The 12,171-nt window shown below is 45.2% G+C and overlaps 1 protein-coding gene across 1 annotated transcript in view; it reads right to left on the bottom strand.

The window, feature by feature from the left end:
* Window positions 1-12,171, bottom strand: part of LOC140724574 (serotransferrin-like) — a 126,847-nt gene that overhangs the window by 94,274 nt on the left and 20,402 nt on the right. The window contains exons 6-8 of the mRNA XM_073039004.1: window positions 11,804-11,859; window positions 9,203-9,375; window positions 7,564-7,741 (exon numbers count right to left, since the gene is read on the bottom strand). Coding sequence (XP_072895105.1) covers window positions 7,564-7,741; window positions 9,203-9,375; window positions 11,804-11,859 — 407 coding nt within the window. The remainder of the gene's footprint in view (window positions 1-7,563; window positions 7,742-9,202; window positions 9,376-11,803; window positions 11,860-12,171) is intronic.

The following is a 12,171-nucleotide window of genomic DNA, read 5'->3' on the forward strand; positions in this document are numbered from 1 at the left end:
TGGGACTGGGGTGTGTATTCCCTAGATTTACGCAGCCAAGAAAACCAGGGAGGTTTCATTTGTGCAGGTATCATCCCGGATCAATTTCTTTGCATGCTGTGCGATTGCCCTAAGCATTGATGGAGTGGGCAGCGTGTTTAAGCCTCTGTTAAACTATTGTCCAGTAAAGTGGTTATAGACGCTGCTGAGATTGAGCAGCGGTGCGAATCCACGGGGTTACCGGTAACGAATGTGTGTGCATTCGGTGGGATAGATGTTCGTAGCTCCAGCGAATTGTTAATCCAGACTTTGAGCACCGTTAAAGCATTAGGAACAGTTATCATCATGGAGCCAAAGTTTGACAAATGGCGTGGAAAGACTAGCGCTCATGTAACAGCGGTGGAACTGCCTGCTACTATTGGGGCCCCGGGAGAGGGGGTGCCGTGGGCTGTCCATACTTTCTGGGAGGAGGAGAATGTAGACGAGGGTGCCGAATCGGAAGCTGAGCTTTCCGTAGCTGGGGCCCGAGACTTTAAAGACAAGTTGCTCCCATTTCTGCGGAGCAAGGGGAAGGATGTGGAAGGTCTAATGAGTCCTCCAGCGAGGGATGAGTTTCTGTTGGTACCGGCCCTTACCTCCCTGGTGAATAAATGGCAAAGTGCCCAGGTGGAAAGTCGCAGTTATCATAGCTCAGAATGTTCTATGGGGAAGAGGAGTGAGACTTGGGCAGACCAGACCTCTCAGATGCCCGATGAGTGGCAGTGCTCTGATGACGTAAAAAGACAGCAACTGCTGGAGAGTCTGAGGGGGCTGACGTAGTGAGATCCTTAAAGGCACAGAACCCCTTTGCTACTTCCATGGACTACATGCAAGTGCCAGAAAATGTTCTTGGCGCGATAGGAAGCCCAATGGAGATTATGACAGGGTTTCTGGACGTGTTTCAGGAGAAGGTGGAAAACTTCCCTCCTACATTTTTCAGCTAGAGAGACAGCTGAGTTGCTTGCGGCCTAGGAGGACATTCAAATGGCTGAGGTGAATCAGTTATGAATAGACCAAGTGGCGAAAGGCACCCAGTCACAGGACATAATTGCTTGGGGTCTCCAAATGTCTAGTAAGACACGCCCCCCCACCTTTCTCATTTGTTGAGCTGATCAGAGAAGTAAGAGAGGAGGAGAATGCGTCAGAGGTGCGGGGGGCTCCTTCAGCAGGGGACAGTCCTCCGTAGCAGCCCCCTTTGTTGAAGAGATCCCTGATAGCCCACCCTGGGGGGTGGGGGTGGAAAAGGAGCTCATGGCAGAGTTGAGAACTGAGATGTTCCGGTAGTTATCAGTGGGTGCGGCCACCCTGCACAATAAAGCCAACAGGGAGTCAGACCCCCCGCTAAGGGGACAGACTGAGCAAAGGGCTGCTAGTGAACAGGGTCCTACAAGAAGGGGAGCGGCCGATATTGTCTACTATAACTGTGGGGAAGAGGGACACATCAGGATGGACTGTGAAGGATGGGAAAACCCTCAGAGAGTGAGTCCTCGGATACTTAAGCAGAGAGAGGCATTAGGAAACTTAGAAGAGACCCAGTGAGGGAACAGCTTGGCTTGTTAGGGGGAGCACGATCCTGGCAATATATCAAGGAACACCCTGAAGAGAAAAACCTATCAGGTTACTCTGCTGTACTGTATTTGATGTATTTACCAGCGACACCACTCAGTGCGCTAGAGATCTGGGGTCTTAGTATGGTTGACTATCCGCATGATGGTTACTTGTCATTGAAGCTGGAGTTTGTGGAGGCAGATGTGAGAGTAGCTGAGGTCCTTGACACATTAGGTTTGGTTTGTCTGGACCCAGTCGAGAAGGGCGAAGCTTCAATTCTTGTGGGGATGAATACTTCTATTGTGAGGAGGCTAGTGGGAGCCTGCAAGGAGAAAGCTGGAGAGAGCTTTCTGAAAACATTGTCCGTTCGCCCTGTATTCCAAGCTGCTTTTGAGGAAATGCGTAGCCACAACGGGCTGAACAATGAGCATAAACAAGGGACTGTGTGGTTTACCCAGTCAAAACCAGTCAGGTTACAGCCTGGGGAAATAGCTAGAGTGACGGGAAACCCCAAATTTCCAGGAGTGCCTGATGCAGAGGCCCTTTTGGTCTGGAAGACCATGAAAAGGAGTTAGGCTTACCTGCTGGCGTACTGGTGAAGCCCGAACTGCAGAAGCCCTCGGTTGTACAGGTGAACGGGATGACAGTGATTGTCAGGAACACCTCAGAGAGGGAGGTCACCCTCAGGTGGGGGGACGCTAATGGCACACCTCTTTCTGGTGACAGTAATGTCAAGTGTCCCTGTGAGACAAGTCGGGGAGAAACTACCTCCGAAAAAGGGGAAGTTGACAGCCAAGTCATTCAACACTGGGGACTCCCCGGTACCTGGAGGTTGGAAGAAGAGGTTGATTGAGAAAATGTTGACGCTGGAAGATGTCCTTTCTACTGGCGAGTTTGGTGTGGGTTATTCCAAGAGCACTCGCCACACCATCAGGGTGACCGAGAACACCCCGTTCAGAGAAAGGTCACGGTGACTGGCCCCTGCAGAGGTGGAGGATGTTCGGCAGCATCTGCGGAAGCTGAAAGAAGCTGGGATCATCACTGAGTCTGGAAGCCCCTTTGCAACTCCGATAGTGGTGGCCAGGAAGAAGAACGGGAAGGTACGGATGTGTGTGGACTATCGGACTCTGAACAGGCGCACAGTTGCCAATCTTCCTGAGTGGTGTGAGGTGGTTCAATGTGCTGGACATGAGGAGTGGGTATTATTGGATATCCTCGAGTGAGGCTGACAGACAGAAGATGGCAATCATATCTCCAGTGGGATTCTTCCAGTTTGAAAGGATGCCCCAGGGCATATCAGGAGCTCCAGTGACTTTCCAGTGTGTCATGGAGAAAACGGGGAGGGATATGAACTTGCTTGAGGTATTGACGTATCTGGATGAACTCATAGTGTTCGGGTCCACCTTGGTGGAACATGAAGCGAGCCTATTGAAAGCTGAGTGGTTAAAAACTTTCCCTGGACAAGTGCCAGTTCTGCAAGATGTCTTTCAACTATGTTGGGCACATAGTCTCATGGGATTGAGTAGCTGTGGATCCGTCTAAGATAGAGGTGGTGACCACATGGTCAAGGCCCCAGACTGTGTGCACCTCGCGCTCGTTCCTTGGGTTCTATGGGTACTATCAGTAGTTCATGAAGGACTCCTCTAAAGTGAGTCACCCTTGAAATCAGCTTCTGTGCAGTTACCCTCCCTTGGGGAAGAAAGGGAGGATGAAAGGAGAGGAAGGTAAAGATTATCTTAGCCCTTCAGAGCCTTTTGAAGTGAGATGGATGTAAAATGTGGAGAGACCTTTCAGTTGCTGAAGGAGCTGCTGATGAAAGTGCCTGTGCTGGCTTTTGCAGACTCCTGATTGCCATATGTACTGCATACGGATGCCACCAGAGAGGGCTTAGGGGGTGGCCTGTATCAGGATCAGGGCACAGGGTTGAGACCCATCGCGTTTGTCAGCCAGAGTCTGTCACCCTCTGAATGAAACGACCCCACACACAAGCCAGAGCTCCTGGCATTGAAATGGGCTGTGGTGGATAAGCTAAGTGACTACTTATATGGTGTCAAGTTCGAGGTGGGGTCGGACAACGATCCATTAACTTTTATCCTGACCTCAGCGGATTTGGATGCCACTGGCCATCGTTGGTTGGCGGTGCTGTTTACCTATGATTTCATCCTGAAGTACCATCCGGGGAGTCAGGATATTGATCCTGATGTGCGCATGAAGGGCTGGACAGGGACAAACAGTGCGCAAGCGTTCCAGCCCCTGGAGTCAGAGTCAAAGCCATGTGCCATTTTTCCACCACAGGGAAGGCAGAGGGAAGTCAAGGGCAGAATCAAGCTGTAGATAATTTGGGAGCTTCTGGTGATGCCATTCCACAAGCTTACTGCAACCTAATTGCTCCGAAGACAAACCATTTACCAGGATTGAGCCCTGGGGAAGTAGAAGCCCCTCAACAATATGACCCATGCATTGGTACCATTTGGTCAGCATTTGTAAAAGGGTGCATGGCCCAAGCGGACAAGATGAAACATTCTTCAGTGTCTCTGCTACTGAGAGAATGGCCCAGACTGGAGTTGAGGAACCAGGTTCTGCACCGGATCACGTCGCATCCAGACAGGCCTCTGCATTCCCAACTGGTTCTGCCTGAGAAATATGTTGGAGAATTACGTTGAAATCACTTTGTGATGATTCTGGCCATTTGGGGGTTGAAAGACCAATTGGTTCTACTGGCCCCGAGTGAAGCCAGAGGTCGAAGAGTACTGCAAGTCGTGCATTTAATGTATACAGAGGAAGATGCTGCCCACAAGGGCTGCTCCATTGTCCCACTTGCAGAGAACGGGGCCACTGGATCTGGTGCGTATGAAGTTCCTGTCAATAGAGCCTGATGCCAGCAACATGGTGGATGTCTTGGTTATTACAGATCACTACACCAGATATGCGCAAGCCTTTACTACCAAGGATCAGAGGGCATCCACCATGGCCAAAGTGTTATGGGAGAAGTATTTCATTTACTACGGCCTCCCCAGGAGGATACATAGTGATCAGGGATGGGATTTCGAGAGTAGGCTCACACATGTATTACTGAGCATGTTTGGAGTCGAGGCCTTAAAACCTACAGGGTAATCCCCAGCCGGAGAGGTTCAACCAGACCTTGCTAGACATGATAGAAAAATCTACAACAGAAGTTATGTGTCTGATATGAGAACGGATATGAAAAAGGCTTATGAACTAGCTGAGGTCTCGGCTACCAAACAGAATCAAGGAAATAAAAGGAGGTATGATCAAAATGTTAGGTTCTCCCAACTAATGCTCGAGACTAAGTGCTCATTAAGAATTTGGGGCAACCTGGGAAGCAGAAGGTGGCTGACTGCTGGGCAGCTACGCCCTCTGTACTGGAGAGTCAGATGCCAAGTGTACCAGTTTTCTGGGTGAAACCAGAGGATGGGAACGGGCCTGTCAAGATTCTCCATTGGAACCACCATCTGCCTCTGGGACAAAAGGTGTGGGTTGACCCAGAGCCCGACCTGGACCCTACACCTAGTAGGAGGACTCCGCAGTGACACCTGGGAACTGAAGGACAAGCAGCAGGAAGGATTAGACTGGACCCCACCACTGAATGTGATACAGACTCGGAGGATGAGGAAATGGGGGTGTGGTACATGCTGCCCTTTGCAAACTCCGCAATAATTGATGAAGAGTTTCCCAACCCTTCTCGCACTGAGGCAAGTGAAATGGGGGGACAAAGCAATGGACAGGCAAGTTTTGTGGGTGGATAATAACGGGACGCTGGACCCTAAAGTAACTGGACATGAAAGCAAGCTCAGCCAAGCGACGAAGATACCTGAGTTGTCGGGAGGCATGAGTAATGGACAGCTAGACAGGAAAGAGCCTAGGGAGTGTCTGAAGCTGAAGAAGCTGATGATGAGGTAAGGAGGTCCCAAAGAGTCAGGACGCCCCCAGACAGACTGGCCTAGGGAACAGAGTGTGGCACCTATTGCCTTGCTGAGCAATGTCACTGCCATTTACATCTGGGTTGGACTTTGTGCTTTGGATGAAGGGGTGACAAATTATCTCAAGGTCATGAGAACATGACTAATTTTGGTGGGGAGAGAGTGTAACCCTGGAAAAGGTTTCACGGCTAACGTAAAGGCCTTTTTAAAGAAGCAGCGTTTGGGATATGGTTAGAAATACTGGGTGCTTTGGAGTGTGAGCTGGGTCCTTTATTCAGCAGGAGGTGAAGAGAGAAGACACTGGACAGCACGGGTCGTAGGATTTGACCTTGTGTGGGACATGATTCGATGGAGCAAGGTGCTGATTTCGACTGCGGATGGGTGAATATGTATGACTTTTGGAAGAGTTGAGCTGCAAATTATGCATATTTGACTGTTTAATTATAATGGGCCTTTCTTGTCTTTTTCTTTCTTTACTAGCCCGTTAGTTATGATTCATAAATATAATTCCTTTAATCATATGAAGTGTGCTGTCTATTATTTCATGGCAGTGAGTAGTAATAGGGTAGCACATTACACAGCATCCACTCAAACCAGGGTTTGGGGTAGGATAGCTGTCTCCATCTCACGGGTCTGGCGGAATCGGAATGTGTATTCCCTAGACCTACGGAGCCAAGGAAAGCAGGGAATTCTCACATATTTCTCCAAATTCTTCCATATTCAAGTAGTATGAAATCACAAGTAGTGTTCAGATTGAAATGTTCTATCAGAGCCACACTGGATGAGTTGCATTGTGGAAGAGTTTACAAGGAATAACTTGTAAACAAGGGAGCAACACTTCCAAAAAAAAAATGTTGTCCAGTATGTTCAGTGAAATAGAAAAACACAGAATGTGTATGCAGATTGATATGTTATGGCTAGCTATGGAAAATAGATAACAGAACAATGCAGTATTGAGAGACAAGTAATACTGTAGATCAGGAAGAAGAGTCTTATCTAATTTAGGCAATAAGCTCTTATCTTGTTTTTTGTGGGGGTGGGGGCGAATTATTCATTTCTGACTTACAGAAATAGTAGCTTACAGACAGTTCCCAGGAATGGAACCTTTTATCCTGCAACTGACCCAAAACTGGGTTATAGAAGATCACAGAGGAGCAGAACATTAGGATCCACTGGCCAAATAACCTTTCACCTTCCAAACATAGTACACTTGCCATTTGTCATTAAATTACTCATATAGAACATGGTTTTATTATTGGGGACAGAAGTTCAGTCTAGCACCCCTAGGTTAGACAAGGAATGCCCCTAAGCAGGTCTCTTCACTAGCAGGACATATTGCAACCAACATTGCCTTAACACACTACTAAATTTACTGGAAATAATTCGGAAATTGTGTAGCTTGGGTGGTTGATGGTTGGGTTGAGGTGTTCTCCGAACTTGGCAATCAAATTACAAACTTCTTTTTACCATATGAGGAGAATCATCGGGGTACTATTCAGTTGGTGGTGTGTCCTCCAAATCCTTGGCCTTTCATATACTGTACTTATCAGTCAGCTGATTGGTCAGCAGTATTCTTCACTGACATTAATTCCTCAATGGCATGGAAGCCAATAAAGATAGCCAACCAGGCCTAAAGTGAATCAATTTGCAATATTTGTGCATCAATGGGCTGACAAATGAGAATGGTCCTAGATAATATAGTGATAAATGAAAAATCATTGTAGAGACAGCACACAGTAATGGCGGTGGTCTTGTTTACAGGAAATAATCCTTTGGTGCCTGCACAAAGAAGTGAGAATATAACTAATGTGGTTCCTATGCCCCATGACCTTGGGGCAGTGAATGGGACAAATAGTGTGATAGGCAGCTAAACAAGTGTGCAGGCATGGTCTGAGTATAGGCACGCTCTGCTCCACTGTGATTCCAGAGCTGCAGGCTCTGCCACACTGGGGAATGTCCATCTGACCACTTCTCATGCAGAGGCTGCCTATGGCCATATGGGATTGCCCCTTGCATTCCCGATCACCAGGATCTCTTATCAAAAGCAAACACTTACTGCTTTTCAGAATCCGTATAACATCTGCATATTCACTGCCAAGGTAAAGCAGGTGATCCATTCCATGCGGAAGGTGAATCAGACTCTTCGTTGAGTCCTTGAACAATAAATCTTTGTGTCCATATTTTGTGGAGCTGAAGAGGCTGAATGTTGAATTATTCATCTTCCCATATAAATCCTGGAAAACATAACTGAGTCATTATTATATAAAGTCTATTAAAACAGGCAGTAAATTGACATTGAAATGTAGCAGGAACAATATACCCTTCTAAATGCTTAACTATGTAGCTTCACACTTTAATGAAGTAGTTTTTTTTTGTCTGTTCTGCAAACTATTCCCAATACTAAGAATTCTTAGCTGATAGTAAAGACTCCCAACTTATATTAAAAAATTCTGTATGGAAAACTAAAGCAAAGGAACAGGAAATGCCCAAAAGATTCAGTAGAGCATTCAGAATGAGTCAGGCACTGGCCCTTTATCAGACTACATGTCTGCTTTGAGGGAAGTATATTCCAGTATCTCAAGTTGTTCCCTGTAAACTCTTCCACAATGCAACTTATCCAATGTGTTATAATCATTATTCCAGCCCATCACAACACTTCCAGTCCATCACAACTCTTCCAGTCCATCACAACTCTTCTAATCCATCACAACACTTCCAGTCCATCACAACTCTTCCAGTCCATCACAACTCTTCCAGTCCATCACAACACTTCCAGTCCTTCACAACTCTTCTAATCCATCACAACACTTCCAGTCCATCACAACACTTCCAGCCCGTCACAACACTTCCAGTCCGTCACAACACTTCCAGTCCGTCACAACTCTTCCAGTCCGTCACAACACTTCCAGCCCATCAGAACTCTTCCAGTTCATCAGAACTCTTCTAGTTCATCAGAACTCTTCCAGTCCGTCACAACACTTCCAGCCCGTCACAACTCTTCCAGTCCGTCACAACTCTTCCAGTCCGTCACAACTCTTCCAGTCCATCACAACTCTTCCAGTCCATCACAACACTTCCAGTCCATCACAACACTTCTAGTCCATCTCAACACTTCTAGTCCATCTCAACACTTTCAATCCATCACAATTCTTCCAGCATATCCCATTCATTTATATATGTCCATATTATTGCCATTTCCAGCTCATTGTTTTCAAAAATCCAGAACCGCAGGTGCAAGGGGAATGTTGCCTTCTCAACAGCAACCCTACTTGTCCACCTCTGGCCGACTTTTGCCTTGTACTATTATACCTGTGTTGGTGCATTCTCGATTTTGCTTGCTCCCATACATGTTAATGCTCATTCTAAGTCCTAACTTTCTACACCTTGCCTCCTTTTAAACATACCCAGTCAAGTTTCCAAAGAGGAAAAGTCAAATTAATTACATACATTTGTGAAAGAATTAGGTAAGCATTGGAAAAAATATTCTCAAATGTGGGAAAAGGGTAGATCACATTGCCTTGAGACAACTCGGACCCAATGGGGCTGAAATTATCATAATTCTGTTCACCACTGGAAGGCTCTTTTGATAGCCCAGCTGATTCCGAGTAGTTGTGCTTTCTTGTCAGAGTTTTGGGCACCGGCTTTGACTCCAACGGAGAAGTGAAACACTCCTAACATTTACTGCTCCTTCATACCTGAGCACGTGAAAGGAATCTCCAGATGGCCTCATTCTTTGCTTCCTCCGCAGCACCACCTCTTGCCACCACTGCGTGAGCGGGCACTTTAGCCCAGTGACATTCATTGTAAGCTCCAATGGGCTTTCTGGTGCCATTGACACACAAGAGCTCATAGTGATCCCTCTCAGCATCTGGATCAAAAACAATGCAAGAAATGAGTGTAATCAGGTGGGTTTGAGCTCACCTCCCAGGTTCGGGCATTAAATGTGAATATCATCATTTGATAAATACATGTTTCATTGTTATTATCAATGGATAATGTTTCTATGATCCCTATTCATGACCATGCCTTCTTGTTCCCACTTCAAAGACTTCCAATGCACTTTGTTCAGAGAATGTGCACAAGGCTGATACCTGAGATACTGGATGTGAAGAAAAGTTGATCGATGATAGGAGAATGAGAGGTCATCTCATTGCAAGTACATAAAATTCCAAGAGATTTTGACAGGGTGGATCTCTCTCCTTGTGGGAATATCTAAAATTAGGAAGCTAAGTTTCAAACAAGGGTCACCATTTCACATAACAAAGAGGAATTTCTTCTGTGAGAAATCCATGGACCTTTAGAATTGGATGGCTAGGAGAGTGTGTGCAGACAGAATCTGTGTACATATCTTTGAAGGAATCTTGAATATATCAATGGGAAAAAAGGCTAAGGTAAGTGTGGTACCTTTATGAAATAAGACTTGTGACTTGATCACACAAAAGAAAGAAATGGCAGATACACTATGCTAGATCAGCTACTTTGTAATAACCTTCATTGTGGAAAACACTGCAAGTATCCCTGAAGTAACTGATGGGCTAATCTCAAAGAAGAGGGAGGAAGCTGTGAACATCCCGATCACAAGGGATAAAATATTAGAAAATCTCATGGGACAGAAGGTTGCTGGGAACTGATGGCATTCACTCAAGGGTTTTAAAGGAAGTAGCTGCAGAAGCATTGGACACACTGATTATTTTTCGTGTCACAAAGCTCACTAAATTCCTGGGGGATAACAGAAAATTGGAAAATAGCCAAAGTGACTCCCCTGTGCAAAAAGTGAAGAGCAAAGAAGGCAGGTAACTCTAGGTCGGTTAGTTTAATATCTGTTGTTGGCAATATGCTGGAGTCAATAATCAAAGAGGAAATAAGAAATTATTTAGGAAGAATGAATATGTTTGATAAATTAGTTCAAATTCTTTGACGATATGACAAGGAGAATTGATGAAGGGGGAGCGGGGGGCCCAGTAGATGTAGTGCACTTAGATTTCCAAATGACATTTGACTGGTGCCACATTGAGGCTGATGCACAAGTTCCAAGAACGTGTATGGAAAATATGTTGGCATGGATTAAAAACTGGCTGTTACCTACAAACAAAGGGATCCAGGAATTGGTTCTTGTTCATCAATTGTTTACATTTTACATGAATGACCTGGCAGACAGAACAAACAGTAAAGTTTCCAAGTTTGTCAGTGAGCATGTTGTGATTATGATAGTGTGATTCTGCAGCAGGATATAGGTATGTAAACTGAATGATTGGATGAAACCTGGCAACTGGGATTTAATGTGGGGAAGCATGAGTTCATACACTTTAATAAGGAGAATCAAAAGCAGATGATCATCTAAATGGAAAATGATACTGTCAATGAGAGAAGTTCGGGGTGATCTAAGTGTCCTGGAGCATGAGTCACGAAGGGTTAGCATGCAGGTAAGAGGGTAAATAGGTCTTCATTGTGATAGAGATAGAGTTTAAGGTTTTGTTACATTGGTGAAGCTACAGAAGGTCTTCTGACATAAAAACAAAATGATGCTGTCTCAATGGAAGAAATCCAAAGGAAATTTACTAGGCTAATTCCAAGCATAAGAGAGTTGTCCTACGAAGAAAGTCTAGACACCTGGGATTTCCTGGAATACCCCTCGGAATCTTGAAGAAGACTATTCAGACATATAGGTGTTTGTCAAGATAATGTGTTAAGGTGTTCTTACCATTCGGAGAGTCACAAACAAGTATACATAGATATATCATAATGGGTCAGTCATGTAAAACAGAGGTGCACAGGAACTCCTTCCCTCAGAAAGTAGTGACTACCTGGAATTCTCTGCCTCTGAGGGTGGTTAAGGCCAGATCGTAAGATAAGGTGAGCAAGATAAATGTGAGAAAGATTGAGGACTTGATGGTTATGGCGAACTGTCAGAAGACGAATTGAGGCCTGTATAAATCAGCTGTGATTGTATTGAATTGTGGTGGAGGTTTGAGGGGCCAGGGGCCATTTCCTATTCCCATTTTCTTATGTTCTTGTTTTCATTGAAGGAAGATATATACTGATTTTTAGTTACAAGGCAGTCAAAAGGTATGGCGAGAGTTTAGGGAAATGGCTAAAGCTGGGTCAGCATAATTTTATCTAACGGTAGAGCAGCATCACAAGGCTGACTAGTCTGCTGTGCTCTTCCTTACTAGGTTATGTTCTTTCCTGTAAGTGGTCTCCCTCCATCCCTCCCGACTTCCAGCTCAACACCCAATCTGATGTTTGACCACCAAATGTGAAGCAGAATTAAAGGTAATTCTCACGGATTCACCTACATGGCACTGTAGTGTGTTTCACAAAGGCAACATCTCCAGCACCTTCCTTTAAACATCTGGAAAGAAATAACCAGATAAATCAGATTCTGTAAAGACCCAGTCATATCTCCACCGAGAATGTCTATAAAATAGTAAATAATTTCCACAAGTCTCCAACAAGATTAGATGCAAATAAAATGCAATCAATAGATGGCTTATGTGAAATGCTTATATCTCGATGAAAAAAAGCAAAACATATACTGTAGAAACCTATGATGTCATCAACAAGTGCAGTTAAGAAGGAACAAATTTCTCCTGCGACACAGACAAACATCCACTATACCATAAACACTGTTCTTCTTTGTATTCACAAACAGGGCAATCTTACA

This window comes from Hemitrygon akajei, chromosome 3 (genome assembly GCF_048418815.1).
Source record: "Hemitrygon akajei chromosome 3, sHemAka1.3, whole genome shotgun sequence".
NCBI lineage: Eukaryota > Metazoa > Chordata > Chondrichthyes > Myliobatiformes > Dasyatidae > Hemitrygon > Hemitrygon akajei.